General features: G+C 31.7%; 2 protein-coding genes and 1 long non-coding RNA gene across 4 annotated transcripts in view; 1 reads left to right on the top strand and 2 right to left on the bottom strand.

The window, feature by feature from the left end:
- Positions 1 to 681: 681 nt before the first annotated feature.
- Positions 682 to 9,635, bottom strand: Stam (signal transducing adaptor molecule). Of its 2 annotated transcripts, none has more exons than XM_089701166.1 (8): positions 9,385 to 9,635; positions 6,898 to 7,313; positions 5,325 to 5,550; positions 4,395 to 4,505; positions 3,622 to 3,785; positions 2,772 to 2,859; positions 2,267 to 2,438; positions 682 to 890 (listed from the first exon to the last, which is right to left on the bottom strand). In XM_089701166.1, the coding sequence occupies exons 1-8, from the start codon at positions 9,425 to 9,427 to the stop codon at positions 884 to 886; spliced, it is 1,227 nt and encodes a 408-aa protein (XP_089557292.1). In that variant the 5' UTR covers positions 9,428 to 9,635; the 3' UTR covers positions 682 to 883. The 2 variants fall into 2 exon arrangements, with proteins under 2 accessions (XP_089557292.1, XP_089557285.1); XM_089701159.1 differs by having other exon boundaries at positions 3,622 to 3,788.
- An 894-nt stretch (positions 9,636 to 10,529) lies between these two features.
- LOC149490198 (uncharacterized) lies at positions 10,530 to 12,029 on the bottom strand. The gene is made up of 2 exons (XR_016316318.1): positions 11,613 to 12,029; positions 10,530 to 11,127 (listed from the first exon to the last, which is right to left on the bottom strand). It is a non-coding gene; the product is annotated as an uncharacterized LOC149490198 (long non-coding RNA).
- Positions 12,030 to 13,689: 1,660 nt separating this feature from the next.
- Positions 13,690 to 26,770, top strand: part of LOC149490199 (uncharacterized) — a 245,421-nt gene continuing 232,340 nt past the window's right edge. Inside the window, exon 1 of the mRNA XM_089701809.1 lies at positions 13,690 to 14,246. Coding sequence (XP_089557935.1) covers positions 14,196 to 14,246 — 51 coding nt within the window. The 5' untranslated portion in view covers positions 13,690 to 14,195. The remainder of the gene's footprint in view (positions 14,247 to 26,770) is intronic.

A 26,770-nucleotide genomic window follows, 5' to 3' on the forward strand; every position in this document is an offset into this window, starting at 1 on the left:
AAATTTTAAAAGGAGCATATTACTGACATGATTCATCAATGTGTAATCTGTAGATAACATCAATACGAAGGAATTGTAGGTAAATAAAACACCCATTATGTTTGTAATATGTATTTATATTGTAATTCTAATAAATCTGTTTTATGCATTATAAGGTTTAATGCAATTTATATTTCTAATAATAAAATTATTACGTATTGGAAAAATAATGTGACCGAGTATGAATAATGACTGGAATAATATCTTCTCGTCCTTATTTTTTTCTTAAATTTATATAAATTTACTGATTTAATTATTAAACTAAAAATTTTCATAAAAAGTGACTTTTATTCAAATATAACATTGTAATAACAATAATTTTTAGATAATATAAAATTATACTAAACAGAAAACAGCTACCAAAAAAAAGATTTGAGAAAATCCGTTGTTTTTGGGAACGTTCGTCAAAAATTGAATCAACTGCTTCGTATATATTTATATAATTTTAAATACTTAAAAAAAAACAAAATAATGATGCAATATCACAGTTGAAAGAATATATTTGACCACGTTGACATTTTAATTTTAAAATACCTATTTATTATTTTAACATAAAAAACAAAGGATTGAAATTTACTTTCTAATATTCTAATTAAAAAATAACACACTATTATAATATATTCGTGGTTTATTTTTCTTTAAAAATAAAACACCGTAATGTTTTCTTTTGAGTTACATCTTGAACCATAAACACAAAACCATCACAAAAAAAAATTAAATACAAAAACAGGGCAAATTTTGTATTATTATAATTATAATAATGCTATAGAATGTGATAATAATTTATAATAAACTTAACGGTTTGGACGCGGGCTTCTCTATGTACATTAAAGCCGTGGTTTGATCAGCATCTGAAATCAAAAATTCAAATTAGATAAGTTATCACAAAAAACAAGATTAAAAATAGTGATATCTCTATCAATATCGCGATAGGATTTTAAATATTATCTTACATATTTTAGGCATTCGAGAATAATCGAACGAATTAGTTCGGTCGCTTTGTCATAGATGGCGCTATGTCAAGAAGACATTTTTGAAGAACATAATATGTATACGATTTTACGCACATAGCAACCTTCAAAATTGAAGCAGTACATAATCCATACTAATATTATAAATGCGAAAGTAACTCTGTCTGTCTGTCTGTTACTCAATCACGCCTTTACTACTGAACCAATTTGCATGAAATTTGGTATAGAGATATTTTGATACCCGAGAAAGGACATAGTATAGGTTTTATCCCGGAAATCCTACGGGAACGGGTTTTTCTTTCAAAACGCGGGCGAAGCCGCGGGCGGAAAGCTAGTTAAGAATAAAAATGTGAATAGTGCTTGCTAAGTAATTTATATTATTCTATATTCGTTGAATAAATGCATCACGCACGTCACGTGAAAATCATTGATAAATGAAAACCGCCTGATACTTGGTGGTTCAAAGACAAACAAAGTAATACATCAAAACAAAGATAAAGTTTAATATTGCATTTTCATAAATCCGAGTTATATTCACCTTATCAATGCCATACAAGAAGTTAATAATATAACAACCAACCGTACATACCCGTTGATTAAAATTACAAACTGAACTTCCTAGTTTTTTCATATTTGATTTTATAATATTAAAATGTCACGTAAACTGTCAAATAAGGGAAATTATAATACGTTTTTAAAATAAATTTTATCCAAGCATTGAAAAATCGGCCCTTACAGTAATAAAGTCCATCTATTTTACAGTCAGTCCTCTAGGCGGTTGTGGCTAGTGCAGCAGCGACTGCGGTAGCTCACCAGTACAAATTAAATGGTGTGGTCTCCTCTGAAAATCAGTGCAGCAATACATTTTAAATAATGGTTGCTGCTTTGCCGACGGGGAGTCCTTTTTGCCACCATTCCTATCTTTTTTTGAAGTGAAACTTCTTTATCGGGGTTGGAAAAAAATTTAGTGTAACATTTTTCCGTTACGCGCCATTTTGTTTTTATCCCTACCACGCGTGATTGACGTATTTCTGTAAAGTTGCATATAGTAAATTATTTTTTGAAAAATAAGGTCATAAAGAAGTTTCACTTCTTACGTGTGTGTACCAGTACACGCACACTTTTTTTATTATTTATTCAGTCAGTCACCTGGGCGGCTGCGGTTGCGGCTGGTGCGGCAGCTGGTGCAGCGTGTGCGGGTGCGGCATCTGGTGCAGATACCGTACTACTACTGCGACTATCTAGTATTGTAGTACCTAGGTTGCTGCGGTTGCGGCGGCTGCGGTTGCGGTTGCGGCAGCTGGTGCGGCAACGTGTGCGGGTGCGGCATCTGGTGCGGCATCTGGTGCGGCAGCGGCACCGGCACGTACGGCACGTACATTGGCTTCGGGTCGCGCATTAGCTCGTGGTATAGGTTTAGCGCGTCCACTGGAATAAGAATATATATATTTAGATTAAAAATTTTGTGGTCTATTTTTAGATTTGTGTATTTAATAAAAATACATCGTAGAAAAGAAGTTAAGAAGAAATTTTTAAGAGTTTGTGAAAAATCAGCCTATTCACTCTACAAATTTAACGGTCGATGGCCTTGCGGCTTTACTCGCAACAACTTTATCCATTGAACTTTTTACAGGATATTTAAAATATGCACTTTACACGGCGTAAGTGCATATAAAATATTTATTTACGAATAACGTCCAATAAGATTTTGCTTTTTCATTTTCATGTAATTCAATCTTTAATAAAAAGTAAAAAACCCACCCAATTCCGCGCTCAACTGCGTCAGTCTTGCGTGACGTCTATCAGCCCGCTCGAGCTCGGTATCAACCAACGGGCCCATAGCGTATACCTGTTAGAGAAACAACAATTATTAAACTATTAGAAGCTCATGTTCATAAAATAACTTAGTCTTGTGGGCTAGACTGAATAATGATTAAATCATAAATAATAATGTTATTTTTGTCATAATTTTGTTTGAGCAATAAAGTGTTATAAATAAATAAATATATGCTAATATTTTTTTAACTTTTACTAAGAGTTTGTTTGTTTATTTGAACGCTCTAATCTCGGGAACTGCTGGTCCCATTTGAAAAATTATTTCGGTGTTAGATAGCCCATTTATCGAGGAAGGCTATAGGCTATATATATCATCACGCTAAGACCAACAGGAGTGGAGCATTGCGGCAAAATGCGCGGAGCACAGCTAGTAAATAATATAAAGTGATATTTCAAAGTAGCAACCTTATAAAAATAAAAATAAAAGTCCCCGACACGTGAAGCTAGCGCGCTAGCGTGAAGCCAAGTCATGCCTTATAATAATAGTTCACCCTTTTACATGGATACTCATAAATATACAGAATATTATAAATAATATCATAAAATATATAATATAAAAATGAATCCCAAAATGTGTTGGTAAGCGCATAACTTGAGAACGGCTGAACCGATTTCGATAATTCTTTTTTTATTATATTCCTTGAAGTACGAGGATGGTTCTTATGTAGAGAAAACGTAAATATGTACCACGGGCGGACCGCTAGTTACAAATATAAATACATTTATTTAAGTATTAAATAAATATTCTATTTAAAGCTAATTAAGTTTTACACACCCTCGCTTCCAACTCGGATAGCCTCACGTCATCCTGCGTCTCGCCCGTGGGGTCGGCTTCATGCAACAGTGACAACGCTTCGTCCATCGAAGACTCGTCAATGCGTACTGTTTCACTCGCGAATTGCACCGTCTTGCCGCTAGATGTCGCTGGGCGCGTTACTGCTTCTAGAACGATCGAGTATTTTCGAGATTACGTGGAATAGTTAAGGAAAAAAAATGTGTGTGTGTACTAGTGTACACACGTAAGAAGTGAAACTTTTTTATGACCTTATTTTTCAAAAAATAATTTACTATATGCAACTTTACAGAAGTACGTCGAATCAAAGATGGCGCGTAACGAAAAAATGTTACACTAAATTCTTTTCCAACCCCGATAAAGAAGTTTCACTTCAATAACTATGAAAACGTAATGTATGTATATTCGTATATAAATGATAAAGCTAAAAGGATTATGCAAATTTGATTAACCCATTGAAACCCAAGCGGCCCGATCAGTCCGAGACAATAGATTTTCTATTGTATCTGTGGTTCCGGGGCCTGTGTTACTAAAATTTATTATTATTATAAACTAGTTTACAATAAATAATTTTATTTTTTTTAATCAAGACAAAGAATGACTAAAAGTTGTAACTTCTAGTACTAGGTATGGATAAAAATTATTTAATTGTTTTATTAATGGGAACAAAAACATATAACATACACCAACACATTATGTGTTCTTGTGCCAATTGAAAATAAATGTTTATTAGTTTGATTTCTTATAAAAATTACCTGGTGCAGGTTCTGTGAGATCAGAGGTAACAAAATTAGCTGGGAACAGGCCTTCGCCGCGTTCATTGCATCCCTTCCACCAGTTGGGGTCACTTGAGTCCGTGACATGCACTGTAATTATAAAGGATAATATTATTTACTAGTGCCCCGCGGTTTCAACCGCATTGCTTCCCTCTGTTGGTTTTAGGGTGATGATACCTATAACCTTCGTCCACAAATGGGATATCTAACACTGAAAGAATTTATCAAATCGAACCAGTAGTTCCCGAGATTGGCGCGTTAAAACAAAGAAACAAGCTCTTTATAATATAAGCTTTATAATAATACTAGCGGTCCGCCCCGGCTTCGCCCGTGGTACATGTTTACGTTTTCTCTACATAAGAACCATCCTCGTACTTCAAGGAATATAATAAAAAAAGAATTATCGAAATCGGTTCAGCCGTTCTCGAGTTATGCGCTTACCAACACATTTTGCGATTCATTTTTATATATAAGATTAGTAAAGATATATGTATAAATTATACTGTTATGTTGTAGAGAACTATATTTTAATCAGTTTAATAATTGAACAATAAATGAAAATCTGTATTGTTTTACTTACTTTAAATGCAACATTGTAGCAGTAAATCATTGTTCTGATAAAGAAACTATGTGTAAGTAATTTCATGAACACTAAAACGTAAAGCATAATAATTTATTTTATTCAATTATCATTGTAGTACATATTTGTATATCCAATACAAAGTATTTTATGTCTATCATTGTTTAAGCAAAATATGTATTTGCTAATTTATAGTTTAGACACATTACATAACTCAAGTTTTACTCTACTCACGATGACGGTACTAAAACAAAGACGGTAAATCATCTCCACACAATCAACATACTCCTATTTTTCCCTGAACATAATATTTACAAACATAAACTCACCGATCTCCCCCGCCATGAACGTCAATTCATTATCTTCCGCCGCCTCAAAGTCATACAACGCTCGGACCTTTCTCACAGGCGTGGGAGTAGGGACTGGTGCGTCAGTCGCTTCCACCTTTGGGTATAGCGCTGTACTGGCTGATGTGTTCGCTTCACGGAGGGATAGCGCTATGGCCCGGGCTAGTTCTTCTTGTTCACGTTGCGCGGCTGCGTCTTTGGTAGCTTGCTGGAAAGGTTAAAAATAAATGTGTGTGAAACTAGTATGTGAGTTGCAATATGCTTTGCATAAGAATGTAGTTAATAATGTATGGCAAAATTGATGCGGGTCGGTTTGCTTTGGTTAGTAATTTTAAAAGAACTTTCTAAATCACTGGTATCAAGTTGTATAACTAGTAATAGTGACAGTTTTTTGATTATATAAACTTGCCTAATTTAATAGTTACAATATTTGTTAAGTTAAAAAGTATAGAAAAAGTAAAGCCAGTATTTAGTATATTATAATACCAGTTACTGTGCTGATATTCAATGGGTATCATTTAAGCTATCACCAATTTAATTAGTTTTGTGTTTCTTAAATAATAGGGTTTGTCCTCAAAATAGTAGATCTGTCACCAAAATGTAGTCACCAAACAATGCAAAATCAGTTCCACAATAAATCACCTAAAATCCTGAGATACATATAAGGTCTAGTACCAAATAAATGTTTTTGTATGTATTATAATAGGTGTGTCCTATTATGTATTTAAGCAAACTAATTTAAAGAGATCACCAATAAATCATATTATGTTACTAGAAAATTGCATTAAGTTCAAATAAAAAATTAGGGTTGTCATCATCGTTTCAACCAAAAGATTCTGCTACTTAACTAGACTCCCAAGGTTCTAAATTTCCACTGGTAGTATAAATTATATTTAAATAAATTTTTTAGCAGAGTAAGTAGTAAATAAAACAATTATTAAAGTCAAAATAATCAATATTTATTGTTTAAAATAATTACCACTGAACAATCAGCGCTGGTTTAAAATAGCCGGCTTATGGCTAGCAGAATAGTAGATAAAACACTTAATTAAAGTTAAAATAATCAATTTTTAAAGCGCGCCAATTTGTCTCCGCCCCTTTGATCATTATTTCATTAAAATTATAAATTGATATATTAAATTGGTAACGAATACTATTAATTTAATATCTGAACGAAATAAAATGTTACTACTGTATTGGTAACAAAATATCAAATAAAAAAGAGTCGCAGTCAGGGATCGATAATCGATTTATTTGGTGACAGATCTACCATTCTGAGCACAGAGCTATTATTTAAGTAACAAAACTGTTATTAAAATAACGAAGTTTATATTCATGTAATGCAATATAATTTTATTGGTTATCGATCTCTTATTTTACACATATATTAACATTAATTTGATAATTCATACCTGGGAACAATTTTTGTTTATCTGAGAACGAAAATATTTCGTGGTGATAGATCTATTTATTAGGTGATACAACTTGATGACAAATATAAATTTTGGTGATAGAAAATATAGTTCCCATATTCAATTATCAAAACCAATCATACCTGAGCTTCAGTAGTCGGAACACTAGTCTTTTCCCCTAGCTCTGAGCACAACTTATTATGCAACGATGGTATGAGATCAAGCTGTGGGTCATTACGGAATTCACCCTCCGCCCATTTACGGAGTAGAGACATCAATTTCTGAGACACCGCCGGTTGAGCGCGCGAGAGGAGTCTACGGAACTCCATTTCGAACTCTCTGGATGCTACTTCGAGGTGGAATATCTTTCCGCAGTTGGAGATACAAGCATCTAGTAGGGTAGCGGCGTGAACTTGAACATGAGGGTCAGGGTGGGCCAAACGACGCATGACAGCGCGAAGACAGTCACGGGAGTTGGTCGCACTGGCGCCGGCGCGGTCGCATATTTCTAGGATCAGACCCCATTCTTCGCTGGTGTTGTTTTCGCTGGTTGCACGTTCTGAAATGAAGTTTGATGGGTTATAAAGCTTTTAGATTATAGCGTTGTTTTATTTGACGAATAAGTTTTAACCGAGAAATGAAAAACAGCCCCTTAAATTGAAATACAGATTTTAATGAATTCACTAAACAACATAAGGAAAAAATTTGTAAAGAATTTGAAACATGACAATAATTAATTGCTGTCATGATACCTGGAAGCTTTGTTATATGAAATGCTTAATTTACCTATTATAGCTTCTCCAATTTATCTATATCTTACTGACCCATACAACTTCACCATTCGGAATGTGGAGTTACCTCAATAAGTGGACAATGTGACAAACAATCTCATCGTTGTCTATAGATTTTATTTGCGTTTAAAATTATCAAGTACTCATATCTTTTAACCATAAAAAGATGATATATTTTGACCATTTATTTATGGATGAATTTTTTTAATGCTTTTTCTCATAAACTTACAGGTAGAAATGCTTTTTCACATTAAAATGACACCAAGTGAAGCCAGAGCAGGATGCTAGTATCCATTTAAAGAATATAACTTAATAGTCAGCCTTCATAAAAAAACTGAATTTGATTAAGCAAGGTCCACAATAAAAATAGTGGCACCATTGTAAGACATACACAAAGAATTTTCCTATCCTCAATCTGCTCAGAAATGAAATCAGTATCACTACATAGTATAAAACAAAGTCGCTTTCTCTGTCCCTATGTCTCTTTGTATGTTTAAATCTTTAAAACTACGCAACGGATTTTGATACGTTTTTTTTTTTAATAAATAGAGTAACTAATTCAAGAGGAAGGTTTTAATATATAACTTAGTTTACTTTAGCTTTACTAAACTTTTGGTTTACTTTAGCTACTTTCATAGCATAATGTCCTATGGAATTCTGCTATGGGGCAGGGCTGCAGATATAGAAACTATATTTATATTACAGAAAAGAGCCATACACTCTATATATAATTTGCGTGCTCGAGACTCACTAAGAGATCTCTTTAAGAATACTGGTATCCTTACTGTACCGTCGCAGTATACATATATTTAATAATATTTTATATGTACACAATAACGCTTACTTACACACAAAAGTCGGAGATAGACATTGTTATGACACAAGAAACAGAAAAAAAATTGAAATGCCATTTTTCCGGCTAGCTAAAGTTAAAAATTCATTTATGGGTCAAGGTATACGCTTTTACAACAGAATTCCTCATAATATTAAAGAGTTGAGTAGTTCTAAATTTTAAACTTATATAAAAAATGTACTAGTTCAGAGAGCCTATTACAGTATTAAGGAATATATGGACGATAAAAACCCATGGAGGGTTGTCGCGTAAAAACCACAGGACAGTTCTTTGGCATATTATGTTAATATAATTATTATGATGTAACATATGTAATTTGTAAAATTGTAAAACTGATATGATTAAAAAGAGCAACTATGGAGTTTCTTGCCGATTCTTCTCCATAGATACTGCTTTCCGAATCGGTGGTAAATGTTAAAAATATGTATCTAATGACGTTTCAAAAGTGCTTCTAGAAGAAGTCTAATTGAATAAATAAATGTTTGAGTTTGAGCTTATTAGGTTTTAGGCAGAGCGGGAAAAGCCGCGGGCGGTAAGCTAGTGTTACATAAAGTACAATATGATGATGAAAGATGGCTAATTCCAATGAAAATGGACCAAAGGATAAGAAGACATAGGTACATCAAAAAAAATCTACAGTATACACAGGTACATCAAAAAAAATCTACAGTGTATCTATTGTAGATATTATATTTAAATCATTTTCCTGCAATAAATAGGTCATTGAATCTTGAAAAAGTTCTTGCTAAAATGATTGGAAGCATAATGCCTTTTATATTCTCAATTTAGAACACTATAATTAATGAGTCATTGATAAATAAAAAGGCAATAGTTCGTACAGAGATAGAATGAGTGCAATAGTCGATAATATTATGAAAGATAAGAAACAACACTGTACCTTACTGATGAAGCAATAACAAGTAAATTCTGTTGTATTTTTTCATTCACAACTATGCAAAGGTTATTAAACTTAATTGACTACGTACCAACGTCCTGGTCAAACGGTGATGAGGTTCCAAAGATCCCCATTTTTTACTGCACTAAATGAAACTCACTTATTTGTATTGTTCAATTTATTAATATGGAAACTGTTCGTATATATTTTACATAAAGAAAAAATGGTATTGACTCAAGACTACTAACTTATATGATTTTATCTTGTTGTTAATCTTGTTATAATGATTAATTTATGCTTTTCACAAACAAGCGATTTGTCACCATCACTGTTTTCTAACTTTCATATGTCAAAAAATCAATGTCACTGTTCACTGACACTGTCCTGTAGTGTCAAGTTTATACAGATAATAAATAAAGATTTATCTATTGTCACAAACATTGATATATTTTTAAGTTTTAAACAAACTGGAAATAAGCGTGGAGTGCGCGACACGAAAGGAGTCTACACCATGGAACTATATATACTACGTATGGAACCCACACTCCCTAAGAAAAAGTAAAGTCAAAAAATTTGACCTTGAATCTTATCGTTTCCCCTCCGTCTCTTTCTAGTTACGGTGAGTCATAATATATATAGTATGTCTATATTTCCGTGGGGTGAGTATAAATGTAAAAAATTCAGGATATTAAGGAAAAAAATAACGGATACATCAATTTTATTCGTATTAAAATTTTACTATAATACTAGATTTTGCCCGCGACTTCGTCCTCGTTGAAGTCATAAAACATAAAATCCCATTTATCCCGTGGGGATTTCGGAATAGCCTTTCTAAGTGCACCTTTAGGATACTCTAGATATACAGAGTGTGCCAAATTTCATGTCTTTAGGTCCAGTGATTTTAGGCTGTGCGTTGTCTGTCAGTCACTAAGTAACGGGAGAGTTTTATATTTATTGATTGATTGATGGTTGATGATTTACGGCGGAAATAAATTACGTAATTGCATTTATTATTCTAATATAGTTACTGTAGAATTTTTGCAAATAGATAAAAAATAGATGTTCAAGTATTTAACATTGGAAAATTGTAATGTTCCTTTCAGCGTTTTTTCATGTTTGCGTCTTCCGTCTTGCATCTTCAGAACACAGGACCGCTATAAATTATGACAACATTTTGCTGTATAATTTGGCGTTACGTCCAGTCATTTGAGGAATTAATGAAGTAAAATATCAATGTGTTTTTATAATATTTATTTATCATTACAATGCCAACTGCCTTTACAAATTTGCAAATTATAAGATAATAACAATAAAAAGTAACGAAATCGGTTCACTGAAAATATTTTTATCATTCCATACCCTTAAGTATTTAAATAGTTTTAAGAGTACTTGAAATATGAGATCGTGGTCTAGCGCTTCCCTATCATACAATAAAAAACAAAATATAATATATTCAGGGTGTAATCGTTAAGTGTGCACAGGTGATTATTCCGTAACTATTGCAGGTATCAAAAAACTTTAAACTGATATCGATATGATACTGATATGATACTTTACCTAATGAGTAAAATAACAATAATAACTTTTTTTAAATATAACAAGAAATATCTAAAAATGTAACTTTAAACCCTCCCATACATTTTATTTCCCGTAACGTATATATTACGTTCCCACTGCTGGGACATGGCCTCCTATGAGGTTACAGCCACATCCACCACACTGGCCAAGTGCGGGTTTAAAATGAATGTTGCATATCTTCACTTTTTCAAAACAGGATATTTTTAATTCTACTATATTTAGCCATGTATTACGTTCCGCTAGATTGGACGGAAACCTGTAAAGAGAAAAGAAGATTATTTGCAAAATATAAAAAAAAAATGTCATTTAGATACAGATAACACAAAATTTGTGCTGTTGTCTTGTGCTTCTATTTCAGTAGGTACCATATATGTATGTACTTTGAGTTTTTGATTTTACAATATATCATTATATAAAAGTAGTAAACAACGTTTTTATACCATTAACTTTCACGCCAATTGAACTAACTCAAGTGGAGAAAGACTTCTCCTCATATAAAATACCATACCGAAATATATGTACACAATTTTATAAAGTATGGACACCCTAGTCTAATATTTATTACAATCATGAAACATTTAATAATAAGCAAATAACGATGATGGAAAAAACCTAATCAAAATTAACATTATAATCACAACTTCGATCTATTATTCCAGATTTAACAACAATTAAAGTAGAAATATTACTAAACTACAATTTTACATGAAGCGTAGTTTATGCATGGTTTTTTGTACTTACGAATGAAATATAATATCACATCCTGGATGCCATTCACTTTTGCAACCGCGCACAATATATTTACAACCATTTCTATTAATTTTGGCTCAGAATAATTCCAAAATACAAGAACAAACTCACGAAATGAACATAAACATCCGCCATTTTGCAGTAAACATTATTTGACACCTAGAATTGGGGCTGCCGCGCAACGATTTTCATAACATAATTCAAAATATGGGAAAAAAATTATGAGCGTGTTCGATAAGCAGTCCATTTTAAAAGTTGTAAACCTTTGTTATTTCAATGGAAAAGCAAACCTGCATGAATCTCGTTTAAATTTCATTTTTTTAGCGGATTTTATTAATGATTTATGTCATATAGACTATTATTACTGACAGTCGATTTTTTAATGCACGTCAATAGGGGAAAAATTTACAATCAGGCTGGCTACCCTATGGGGTAAACAGGGGTTACTTGCGGTCATTCTATCAGTTTTTTATTTATTCTTAGGGCGTTTGTCCACTACAAGGAATTTTACGGTCCGGCATTCCGATTTTTTACGGTCCGGTACGGCACGCTATTAATCTAAATGCAAGCTTGTCCACTATACGTAATTTTACTGTCCGACATTTTACTTTTCCCTATTCCGGATGGTTTTTTAGGGTTCCGTAGCCAAAATGGCAAAAACGGAACCCTTATAGTTTCGTCATGTCCGTCTGTCCGTCTGTCCGTCTGTCCGTCTGTCACAGCCGATTTACTCGGAAACTATAAGTACTACAGTGATGAAATTTGATGGGAATATGTGTTGTATGAACCGCTACAAAAATATGACACTAAATAGTAAAAAAAAGAATTGGGGGTGGGGCCCCCCATACATGTAACTGAGGGATGAAATTTTTTTTTTCGATGTACATACCCGTGTGGGGTATCAATGGAAAGGTCTTTTAAAATGATATAAAGTTTTCTAAAAAACATTTTTCTTAAAGTGAACGGTTTTTGAGATATCAGCTCTCAAAGTCGTAAAAAGTATGTCCCCCCCCCTCTATTTTTATAACTACGGGGTATAAAATTCTAAAAAAAATAGAGGTGATGCATGCTAATTAACTCTTTCAACGATTTTTGGTTTGATCAAAGTATCTCTTATAGTTTTTGAGATAGGTTGATTTAACTGTAATTTATTATATTTGCTGCTACGGAACCCTTTGTGCGCGAGCCCGACTCGCACTTGGCCGGTTTTTTGTGTCTACGAGTCGCTGTAGGTATAATTGTTTTCGAATGCCCACTTGCTTGGATTTTACTCTTTTTACAGCATATATGCCAATTGAAAGCAAGCTCTTGTTTTACTTCCTTTTAGCTGGCAATGTGATTTGAAAAGTCGGTATTGTTATTTTTATATACATTGACCTATAATTATTATCTAAGTAAGTGTTGGTAAGTTAAAGTTCAAGTGGGCATAGCTTTAGCTCCTCGTCACCGATTAAAATAAATAAGTGAAACACGCATTTTAAATCTCTTACGGAACTTTAATTTTTATAGAATAATATATCTTACGAAGTAATATAATATTTCATCTTCTATATTTTTAAAGTGAAACTTTTATTACATCGTCTCAAACTTTTTGGTCTGTGTAGCGCATGTCGCGTGTATCGCGGCTGCCGAGTAGGTAGGTATACCTACTCGGCAGCCGACCGTCACGCGACATGCGCTACACAAAGCAGTGTTCGGAACCGTTCGAACAGTTTCACTTTTACCGTGGTTTCATAAAACCACACAACATTTATTTTTTACTCGTTTCTTGTAAAATGCAAAAAAAATATGATAGCATTCTACCGCCAAACTTCCTTGAACTGTACCGCACTGATCCGAGTAAAGACGGACAGGTGCACAAGCAATTCATCGGTTTTTTCATGCCACACCGGACCGTAAAAAATCGGAATGCCGGACAGTAAAATTCCTTGTAGTGCACAAGCGCCCTTAGGGCGCTTGTGCACTACAAGGAATCAGTGTCAGTCACTCACTACAAGGAATCAGGAATCAGTCACTACAAGGAATCAGGATCAGTGCGTTCAAGGAAGTATGGCGGTATAATGCTATCATAAATGATTGTTTTTGCATTTTACAAGAAACGAGTAAAAATATAGAAGGTGAAATATTATATTACTTCGTTATAATAAAAAGTAAAGTTCCGTAAGAGATTTAAAATGCGTGTTTCACTTATTTATTTTTTAATCGGTGACGAGGAGCTAAAGCTATTCCCACTTGAACTTTAACTTACCAACACTTACTTAGATAATAATAATAACAATACCAATACCAACATAACATAACATAAACAATAAAAAATAACAATACCAACTTCTCAAATCTCATTGCCAGCTAAAAGAAAGTAAAACAAGAGCTTGCTTTCAATTGGCATATGCAATAAAAAGAGTAAAATCCAAGCAAGTGGGCACTCGAAAACAATTATACCTACAGCGACTCGTAAACTCAAAAAACCATCCGGAATAGGGAAAAGTAAAATGTCGGACAGTAAAATTACGTATAGTGCACAAGCTAGTATTTAGATTAATTGCGTGCCATACCGGACCGTAAAAAATCGGAATGCCGGACCGTAAAATTCCTTGTAGTGGACAAACGCCCTTAGGAGTTTGGGTTCCAGTATGACTATAGTTCCATGGTCTACACTCATTTATTTAAGTGTTTCATTGTGGTTTCATTACATCTTTCATCAATAATCTGCTCATATTTTTCATAGAGTCCACAGATCTAGTACCAGATAGAGTCACAATAATTTAAGAAGATCGTACCTAATTATTTTTCAACAATATTATGGCTGACCTGTCAAGTTCATACTTTCGCCGTGGGACTTCCTTCGTGGCAATTACTCTGTTCCGGAATCACAGACACAATAGAAAATCTATTGTGGCCCGATCGGGCCGCTCGGTGGTCAAGGGGATAATATATTAAAATCATTGAGGTATTATTATAGAGAGGTCATCACGAACCACTCACGAACAAAATCTATGCGACAAGCGCGGCGGCGCGGGGGGGGAGTGAGTGAGACACTTTTTAGATATTCTGCCTCTTATTACTTAAAAATTAAAACCAATCAATGTAACAAATAAATATTGTATATCTCATTAAAAACATATGAATAAACTTATCAATTAAAACCAATCAATGTAACAAAAAAAAATTGTTTGAGACGATTGACTCTAACTAGTGTTACAAATAGTGTAGTAGCGATAGCCTCTCTAGTACGTAGTACATAGTAACTCAATGATTAAAATATGTAGTTTATTGGAAGGCATTCTAAATAATAAGCATAAGCCTGTACACATGTACAGTGTACACTGTACCTGTGACTGTACAGTGAAAGATTTGTAACAAAAATATTGTAATTGCTATTGAACTTTTGTATGTAGGTACTTACTGGGAGTGGTAAAATATTAAAAATATCAAATTTTGAACTTACGATATTAAAATTCTAATATAATAATTCGGTATATTTATGCAGATTGATAACCAAATTAGCACCTTCATTACCGCCTACTAATAAATCAACTAAGCATCATGCGCTCTTTGAATTGAAATGGCGTGAAATGAAGCTACAATCGATTTTGTCACGTACTTCGTCAATGACTTCAATTCTTTGAAGCATTTCCGCTAGTAATGGCAAAGATCAAAAATAGTATTAAAATATTTATGCCCTTATTTATGCAAATTCAGTTAAATAACCTAAAAGACCGCTAATTATTATAATTTAAATAAAAATATATGAACCTATTTTGTTGTATCAATTTTTTGTACTGATATGAATACAAAATCTGTTTAATTTAATTTACATAAATTGCTATTATAAAATAAATAGGTATTAAAACTTAGGATATGTTTTATTTTATCTGCTCATAAGAGTACTTACTTACCTATATTGATAAGTCAAAAATAGTAACATGGAAGTAAACTTGCATATTATAAAAGCAAGCAAAATAAAACAGTAGAATAACATTTTATACTTGTTTTATACCAACCGACAGATGTCTCTGCTATAATACTCTGCGTTATCGGAATAGACAATATTTACATATTAATACTAGCGGTCCGCCCCGGCTTCGCCCGTGGTACATATGAAAAATAGATGTTGGCCGATTCTCAGACTTACCCGATATGCACAGAAAATTTCATGAGAATCGGTCCACCCGTTTCGGAGGAGTATGCAGACTAACATTGTGACACGAGAATTTTATATATTTAAGAAGATTACATATTAATATTATATTGAGAATTTAAAAATACTTATTGTATAATTGATTAAATACAGTGTAATTTTCATTAAATTGTAAATGACCTCTAAATTATAAAATAAAATTTACATAAAATAAACATTTTCACGGTCAAACTGCGCTTTTACTTGTGTCCATGAAAGCCGAAACACACGCGCGTACAAAATAATATAGGTACGTATATAATATAATTGGTAGTAGTTACGTAGTTACTTAATACTTTGCACACATACACACTGTTATAATTTAAAATACAATATGTACAACAAATTAAACCATTTTTTAATTTTTTATATAAAATAATAAATAAAAGGAATTTGTTTTATACCTCAATGCTCTATGTGACTAGTTATAGACGAACGAACAACCTTGAGAAGGTTTGAAATTTGAATATGTGTTAAATAAAGAATAAAAATCGAGCTGAAGTAGGTAATATGTACCTTTCGTAATGACCTTAGCTTGCATAGCTAAACATTTCCGTAGTGGCAACTCTGACGTTGTTACCTATTGGTTACTACAGCACGCACCACGCACACAATTTTTTAAAAAAATATTATAATCATTGTGCGTGCTTGTACACATCCACTCTGTTATTATCACGCATGTGTGCTATTATGGTTATTATCAACATTAAATCGCGCGCGTCCCAACAGATGGCGCTAGTAGTCGACGATCGTTAGCTGCGTGCGTTTCTAAGATGCGTTTTAGAAGCGAATAATATTACTGTATAGATAATAGGCGATGCGCGCGGGGCGCTCTTGGGAGGGACGGCCCAATTTAAAACGTTGCTGCTGCTTTGCCCATTACACAATGAATTTATTGCCGCATACGGCTGACACTGCATGCCCAAGGCCTGGAATATTTGTGTTATTAATTGCTGTTCAAGGTACTTCGGTACATTATTTTTAAGTAGTTATAATTTGTAAGAAATTATACATATTTTACAAAATATTTCAAATTACTTAAAACATTATAATTTAAACAAAGACGCAAGCGTTCACCATATAAATTAGTAGATCGCTATCGACATTACCTGCAATTTACCTATATGAAAACTTATTTTTGAAGTGAAACTTCTTTATCGGGGTTGGACAAAAATTTAGTGTAACATTTTTGCGTTACGTTACGCCGTACGCGTGACATTTTTGCGTTACGCCGTACGCGTGACATTTTTGCGTTACGCCATACTCGTGACATTTTTAAGGTTATAAAGAAGTTTCACTTCTTACGTGTGTACTCTAGTACACGCATACATTTTTTTTTGGAATAGATTTATTGTTTTTAACAAATAGGTATCTTTGCAAGAGACACGTGGTGTTCAAGGCTAAGGAAGAATTTTCTTTGTTAACGGGTGTAAAATGATAACATTCTACATATTATAAGAGCCCGTTGTTTGACTTCTAGTGATCTAGTCCATTGTTTTTGGGTCAGGGCTATGTTGCTTTATGCGCTGGGACTTGGGAGGCCTGAGACACCCACATCAGGGACACTTAATTAAAAATGCCTCTGTTTCATATTCACGTTATTTAATTAACTGAACAAACTTGAACATAGATTATATTTTAGTGCAGACAGCGTTTCGTAAATAGGAAGTTGTTATACAATCACAAAAAATGCATAATATAATTTTAAAGAATTCCCGTTGGATTTTCACTTGGACTGTTTCCAAATTGAATGGTGATTTTGTGTAATTTGGCAAAGGTTTCCGCTTCACCGCCACCTGTCGTCATCAGGTTGTCTGCAAAGTTCAATAGTATTCACGTGGTTGATTATTTTTAAACAAATTTTACAAGAAACGAATATATATTATGGATACAAAACTGTTTTGTAACATATTCTATAATATCTATAATATATCTGTGATCACTGATCACTCATCACCTCTTTGATTTTCGAATTAGCGTGTTGTTAAACCCAGAAATTTTGGACTCGATGTTGTAAAAGTGCAATCACCTTAGGTATCACCCTAATTACTAAAGGAAATCTAATGCATCTGACAATTCCATATTATTATGAGTAAAAAATTCATCCAATGTTTTATTAACAATCAAAAGATAAAAGCCTAAGACACTATATTTTCTGAAAGTATCTAGTAAAATAGGGCATATTTAAATGAACCAAATAAACGCAATTTGTTCTTTTATTTAAGCAAAAACAGGTCGCAGCTGATCTCACTGGGAGGGTAGTAAAGAAAGGAATGCTCGTTTTAAATAGCAATGGCCCTTTTGTGCGACTTTTTTCTATGAATATGGCTCAATTAATGGTACGATGTGCCCTTCGATGCAAATACTTTATGAGGATGTCTTGCCTTGGAAAGTCAATGTTATATTTAGATCACCGCGTACAATGTTAAAATTAACTGAGAACTTTATTTATATATCAGTAGTTATTGATTTAATTGTAGTTAAAATAATGTTAGAATGTAATAAGAAGCCGAACGATGTTCCTTTTTTTGTAAATTAAATGTTACAGGGATATTTGCAAGTTTCCAACGACTCATTGTTTATATGGACGCTTCATTCGTCACTGAAATCATGATTTTTTTTCATACTACATAGAAAATTATAGGTAGATTGTTGTCTGGAAAATAAATAATCTGGGTATAATGAAGCTTCACATTTAACAGTAGGTACCATAAATATAATAGGGTTATACATAATTCAAAAACTAGAATTAAACATAATAATTCTGAATGTCACTGCAATGTACATTATACATTTATTAAATTCTAAATGCGGATTTTATATAAATACTTTTTATATGCATAAATTATGTGTGAGAAAAACTTAAGGTAACATGCGGAAGCCCTGTGTACTTTCCAAGGACAAATAACGAGTTTTATCCATCGTAACACTACGCTTGTGCGTCCAAAATATATTTAAAGTGTATAAAATATCTTATGCGGTTAGATTTTATTTGTAGAAGATTGAAATGTTTCTAAAACTGTGGTTAGTAAATATCTATAAAATTAGGGACTTCAATTTATGTGATTTTGCACACTTTAAATTTAAATAAATGATTTTATATAATTTACACTCGGGTACTTCTATAAGTAATTACATTTGAATATAATGTATATTATAAATTATAATGTAGGTATGTTGTTTACGAAACCATGAAATATTTTTTAACATCTCAACAAAGAGGATGCTAGTTAACATTAAAATGGTTTAAGTCGATGATAAATATATTTAATAAATAAATTAATGTTGTTTCAAATTATTTTTATTTAACTACCTACCTAATCTTCGAAACTATCTTATAACAAAGACATTCCTAATTGGATATTTAACAAGCTCACTAAAGGGATAGTAACTATTGTATTGAATAATATACTTTCGTATCGTAATAAAGGATATTACATTTATTGATATATCACAATGCAATGAAAAAATCGTATAAACATAAAGGCCCTTTTACATTTGTCTATGTATATGGGTCAAGGTACTCTATGACTAAAGTTAGTTAGAAATACCTACTATTTAAAATGAGTAGGTACTCATCTTAACATATTAATATGGTGTTTTATATTGATTTTATTTAAAAGTACTTTCATGTCTGTTAGTAATTTAATTTGAATAAGAATAAAATAAATAATTTTAAGGGACTTTTACATTAATTGCATAATAATTAACTTAAGTAACAAGTTGATTGTAGTTTGTATTAAATCTAAATATAGTTTCAAGGATATGTATATATCCAGTTTTTAATAATTGATCGATACGGTATAATTATAGTTTTTAAATATAACTGTACGATAAAAAATCTACGTAAAAAACTTGGAATGAAACAGCTAATAATACTTAGCTTTATCAGCTGTATAAAAATTACGAATTTTTCTTTATATCAAATAATCAAATAAACTGCATATACAATTAAAAATATACACACAAAAATCGTATAAAATAGATTAAAATACCTACAAGGATTAAAATGGACTAGTTTAAAAAACGCCTTGGGCGACATTTCGGCTAATTAAAGAGTCAATGACATTGACACATCTGCCGTGCATATTTGAGCCTCTTACAAAATTAAGTTTTTAACTCATATGTATTTGATATTTAAATATTCTTCATTAGAGAGATCAATTCAATGTTTATTCACTTCCTTTATTTTATGTTATACTGCGCATTCGCATTTTTTAAACAAGGATTATACTTTATAACAGAAATTAGTACTTAATATTATAGTTTTCTTACAATATTTTATAGCAGATTTATTTAATTTAATATGGTACGTCCACATTTCACAGTGAAGAATGCTAAAAGCGGAAGAAGGGTTTAGCAGTTCATATTTGTGCATTTAGTTCTCTTCAATATAACAATTAGAATAACAAAAGGAAAAAACTTACATCGAAGTTGAACTTCAAACATTTCTTAGAATATTTGACCAATTATTGTGTAATAAAACACTCTGTGTTACCAATTATTGTGTAATACCAATTATTGTGTAATAAAACACTCTGTGTACGAATACAATATATAAATGCTCTACTCAAGATTAAATAAACATGTAGAGAATTTATTAAATTCAATATAATTTATCAATAATTGATAACATGTGTGCGAAATATTTGCACATGCAATTTCGTAGCACTGCTACATTCGTAGATGTTGTAGCTGCATTTGCTACGGTGCATGTGCAACGTAGCAGCTCGTAGCTCCGATGCGTTTGTTCCTTGACGCGTAGCACTGTAGAAGTAATTTGTATTCGGTTGTTATTATTGAAAATAAATAATAATGCAGTAATTATAATTATTTTTAGAATAGATAGAAGAAAATAAGCATCCTTTTAAAGTTATAGAATTAAGTATTCTGTGCTTATAGCATACGTCGCCAAAAGCATAATGTTATCATTGAAGAAATGGTGCAAACTTAAATTCTATTTAAATCAAAATACGATTATAGGCTAGAATTTCACTCATATAAAGTTAAATTCTTTAATTTTATTTATTAGTGAGTCAAAATAAATGATAACAAAATAATGGTTGAGGTATCGCCAGTAACGAAAAAAACTTTATTTATAAATAACGACACCTCAATATAGAATCCATTATTCAAAACACATAATATACTATAAATTACATCTTAAACTCGTGAGGAAGATCAAAAATACAACTCCCGGGTAACGAACTTACAGTCAGTGTTTATTTTCATTTCTATGCTATAGCCAGCAAAGAATTAGAAATAAATATCAAATGCAGTAGTGCTATTTTATTTTAATTTTTTACATTTTTTTATGCATCAAAGATTATATCTTGAAGTTAATTATTTTAAAGGATATAAAAGCACAGATTACTAGATCAGTACAGATAATATAAATTACAGATAATATAAATATTATACATAGACCATAGTATAAAAACAAAATAGCTTCCCGCATCTGTCCGTCTATATATGTCTATGTATGTCGCATCTGTCCGTCCCCGATGTATGTCCGATTTTGATGTGTTTTTTTAATAGTCAAGCGAAAGGTATAATTCGTTAAATTTTAGACAACGCGGGCGAAGACGCCGAAATTAGTAGTTAAAGTCCTCTTCTTAGGAAATGCATTACACAAATAAGATAATGAATACTTTATTTAGTAATTTTGTACTTTAGATACTGTTAATATTGTTTGGTCAAACTACGAGCAATGTACCTACGTCGTAATTCTAAATGAAAAATTAAAAAAAAATTGATGTCCTCTTCAAAATAATATTTGGCAGATGCCTAAAACATGTACATAATTAATAAATTAAGTATGTTTGTTTAATTCCATGCGAATTAATATTTTTTTGAGTATCTACCCAAATATTTTTAAACTTGCAAATTGACATTAAATTTGAATAAAAATAATCATTAAGATTACGAACAAGTCAAACATCATTTATACGCATATTTTTAAAATATTTATTTATTTTTTCCCATTTAATTGATACAAGATACATAAAAATGTCATTCGGGAATTTAAATATTTTTTTTCTTGATAATAAATTTTTTATCAGAGTATCATTTTTTTCGGCTTAACTATTTGATATTATATTTCTGCACGTGTATTTACATTATCGTTAAAAAAGAGTTCTCCAATATCGAGACGATTGACCGACCATCGTATAGTTTTTTTGTATGTAGTAGTGAGATCATTGAATCATAGACCAGAAATAATGGACAAAGAATGCAATGTATATTCTGAATACGCTTGCCTTTGTTTGTTTTGACGTGTTTTAAATTATAGTTGAATGAATGCTCGAATAGAAATGACGATGAGATAATTCGTGACGGCTATATATTTTATACAACTAACAAGGGAGTATTACTTATAATATCATAACAGCTTTCCGCCCGCGCCTTTACCCGCTTTGTCTAAAACCTAATTAATTATATACTAAAACCTTCCGCGCAATCTATTAAAAAAGGCGTATCAAAATCCGCTGCATAGTTTTAAAGATATTAAGCATACAATATGGACATAGGGACAGAAAAAGCGACCTTGTTTTTTTTACTATGTAGTGATTATGTTGTTGAATAATGTTGTTGCTGTTGTTAATAATAATTAATCAATCAAATGTGAAAATGTAGCCATCTAGATTCTAGATCAGTAGAATTTATTTAAATGGTATATGTGGGATTGTTAGGATAGAGATAGGGTTGTTGAACCCCAAATTCGAATATGATAAACTGAAAATTTACTATTGTTATAGGTATTTGTTTATTTTGAGAACGCATGTTGATAATGAGTGTGTGAATGTTCAAGTCTATATATTAGATACGTACAGATATTTCAGCATATTTTGTTCACTTCTTTTATAAGTTAGCTGTCAATTAGGTACGGTAATAAAGTATTTTATAGTAGTATTTTCAATAAAATAATTTTCACAGAATTCGACTATTAAGAAACATTATTACATAATGCATCATACGAAAAAGGGCCTCTCACTTATCGCTTCTTGATTAGAACATTTATAATTTATATCAAAACAATTGCAAATTAAGTCAATTTAACAAAACAATAACGATTGAAGATAATGCGTTGGTTATTGTTTATGTTGATAATAATATAATAAAGCCAGAAGTGGTTTTTTATTAGATTTAGGTACTTACTTGGCTATATCATGCAAAAATTTAGATGTGTAGGTTTTTTCTATTCGTTCATGACTAGATATATGTTCTGTTCTTATGTATAGCTATCTACTTGCAAATAATGCTTTATTAAATTAGTATGAACTGTGAAAAAATCAACCGTTTGAAAAATAATGTATTTTCTACTGAATTACTGAACTAAAAACACTTATTTCAGTCAGTTTTTATGAGTTATTTATATTTTAATATTTTTATCTTAACAATAGCTGAGGGCTATCATAGAGGCGGATTGAGTTTTATCTACTTTTATAGCCTTGATAAATATATTTACGTTGCTAAGAAGTAATAGAAGATAGTTTAACATTACTATTTATAATTTATTCCACGTTTTATGCAGGGGCAGTATTATGACCTCTTCTCTAAACTACTGCCCCAGGACGTATTCGGGGCTCTAGATCTTCTATTTCAATAAAGTCTTCGATTTTACATAATGTTCTGTTGAATAAGCATACGTTTACAGTAGTAATACCTACTATAAAAATTAAAATCGTACGCACTGCTGCTGCATGTGTGCGTGATACCTTTATCACCACTCGTGTCGACGACGCGGACACGACGCTTTGATTTTCTATGTGTGCGTAACAGAGGGAATGTCAGCAAATTGTTGATCTTTCAACCCCTTAAGAAATTTAGAATCTAGGATTTGTTTCAATAGGAAATTTCATTGCAATCACAATATTATAAGGGTCATATTAGCATGTTCCTAGTATGTTTGTATCTAGTTCTAGATTTTGCAAAATTAGCTCCGTTTAGAAAATGTTGAATTTCTCAGTTCCTACTTCGAGTATGGAATGCTTAACGAAAATTGGAATCGTTACCTGATTATATCCCGCCCCTTATTATATGTGAATAAATGATAACTGGGTAAAGGTTGGTAAGGGAACCAAAAGCTTATTTGGTTTAATTTTTGCAAAATTAAATAACAATGTATTCGCATTTTATTTTTTTATTTAGTAAATAATAAATAGTAAATAAGTCTTACTTAAAAACTTGTCCGATGCGAGATAAAGAGAACTTCTGAAGCTTAAAATTGATTAGTAATTGAAATTAAACATTGCAACGATTAATAGAAAGTTCATCAATGAATCGCGATTTCAAAAATGACGTGTTCTATGCTAATTTACTCCGGAAATATAAAAAAGACTAGCATTACATTTCTATTCTCGTATAACAAGTTAATTCAAAGAAATAGGCATACTAAGAAATTCTTAGTAGCATTTTAAAACTGAAAATTGATCGCCGCAAATTTGAATCGAACTGGGCTTTCGACTTTCTATAAGTTATTTGATCTGTAGTCATATCATATGGCCGTGTTAAGGTAGTGTATACAATATTGGTGTATTTATTTATTTACATTACTTAAGATATTTTTGGTGTATTTATTTATTTAAATAAAGATAATTTTTAATTAATATTCCTTTGTTAGAGCTGTTGTAAATAAATTAGTCCTGAAATACAAACAGATATTTTTTTGACCCAGATGTAAATTTTGGAGCTAAAAAAATTTTGTAGACCTATATCACTGATTTTTTTTTCTTCTTCTATGTAGTTATATGTTTTTGTTTTGTTGAGCCTGTTATATCATGATTGCATTTTTTTCTGCTATAAAGTGATTGTGTTTAGAAAGTTTAAGAGTAAGTGTTGATTAAAAGGTCGAGTAAAATAATTTATTTATTTGTTTAATTTTTTTTTAATAATATAACAACTCAATTCTGGTATATAATATGCAAATTGCCATCATAATCTAATTCATAATTGCCCACTATAACGGATTCCTTCACAAAAACAACATAAATGATAACGAAAAACACTTACCAACAATGTACGCATAATTAAATTATATGCCAGCATTATTTAAGTGATATTAGAGATGTATTAGAGAAATAAAAAGGCTACCATCGTGTGTACTCAGCTTAACCCAAACGCACTTTGTTGCTAGGCGGCAAACGCACATTTTGGCCTCCGCTCGGTCGCAATCTTACGTCACCGCATGCTATCGGAATGTAGACATTAACATCGAATTCAATGAACCCTAGAGCCTCTATTTATTGATAAGAATTGTATAAATTTAAAAATAGAATGTGCGTGTGTAACTGGCCTTTGTTTCAAATTTCTATCTAACATAGATTTAATTTGATATAGACAGAACAATTCATCGGATTTTATAGTGTTTTATAATTTAATTTATATTGATATATTTTTCGAGCCAAATTATACAAGTGCTCTTAAAATCAGGAGCTCCTTTATAAACAAACTTATCGGAGTAAAATTTTCCCTGTTACACGTGTAGGTATTTACTGAACAGATTATTAATTTCCAAATAAAGTATAATTGTATTGCGGTTAGAAAACCCATTATTCATATTTGCAAAATTTCGTATATATGAAAATACTTTAGGTAGGTACTTGTTTCCCACAGAGATTAGTTAGTCAACAGATACTATAATTTTATACTAGAACTATACTATTAAACCACACATTACTAAATAGTTACTGAACATTCCATTACATAACTAGTACCTCAACCCGGTACCGTCCTAGTTCAGTGGGTTAGAAACTAATTAAAACATAGCCTATTGTAGCTTTCTACTAGTGAAAGGATTTTCAAAATCGGTCCAGTAAGTAGTTCCACATTATAAGCATTTCAAACTTCATTATTGACATTGAGTTATAATAATACTAGCTTTCCACTCGCAGCTTCGCCCGCGCAGTCAAAGAAAAACCCGCATAGTTCCCGTTCCCGTGGGATTTCCGGGATAAAACTTATCTTATTTCCCGGGGTAAAAAGTAGCCTACGTCCTTTCTCGTGTATCAAAATATCTCTATATACCAAATTTCATGCAGCAAATCGGTTCAGTAGTTAAGGCGTGATTGAGTAACAGACAGACAGACAGAGTTACTTTCGCATTTATAATATTAGTATGGATCATAGATATTTTTATCCTTATGTAAGTAATATAATATGTAACTAGCTGCGCCCCACGATTTCAGCCGCGTGGCTCCGCTCTTGTTGATCTTAGCGTGATGATATACGCCTTATAGCCTTCCTCAATAAATGGGCTCTAACACCGAAATAATTTTTCAAATCGGACCAGTAAGTAGTTCCTGAGGTTAGCGCGATCAAACAAACAAACAAGCTTTATAATATTAGTATAGATTAATATTAAATAAATCAATATTACAATTTACATAATATAGTTCATTTTCCGCTTCAGAATAATAATATTTAGTGGAATAAATTAACATAAAATATAATATTAGTGCATTGACGATTCAGGGGTTAAAAACCTACTTCAGTTAAAGGCCAAGGCTTCTAACGCAATAATATTAAATGTTTCAATTCATTTGCACACTATTCACATATCTGATTCAGTCTTTGATATTAAATATCGACATATTATTTATGTAGTTAAGTACTTTTTAGTATTTGTGTGTGATATTTTTATTATGACAGCCACGCATCTGCCCTACGCAAGCTTTTGAATTGAATCTTCCTTATTTAAAAAAAAAACTAGCGTATAAGATAATAAAACTATATGAAAAAAAGCATAATATCAATTAATTCACTGTGCCTATAAATCACGCATTCCTTTGTTTTATTATTTTCCAATGTCTATATTATCTTGTAAGTAAACAAATAAAGCGATCTAATAATTGTGCCCATTATTACTTGATCTGAGGTTTATAGATATTGTACTCTATAAAGAAATATCTTTAATTTAGTACCAAATAACTATATTCGATCATAAAAACATAAATACGCAATTTTTTAT

Source organism: Colias philodice, chromosome 2 (assembly GCF_061535455.1).
Source record: "Colias philodice isolate Cphi_HAF_F1 chromosome 2, ilColPhil1 Martin Lab GWU primary, whole genome shotgun sequence".
In the NCBI taxonomy this organism is placed as follows: Eukaryota; Metazoa; Arthropoda; class Insecta; order Lepidoptera; family Pieridae; genus Colias; species Colias philodice.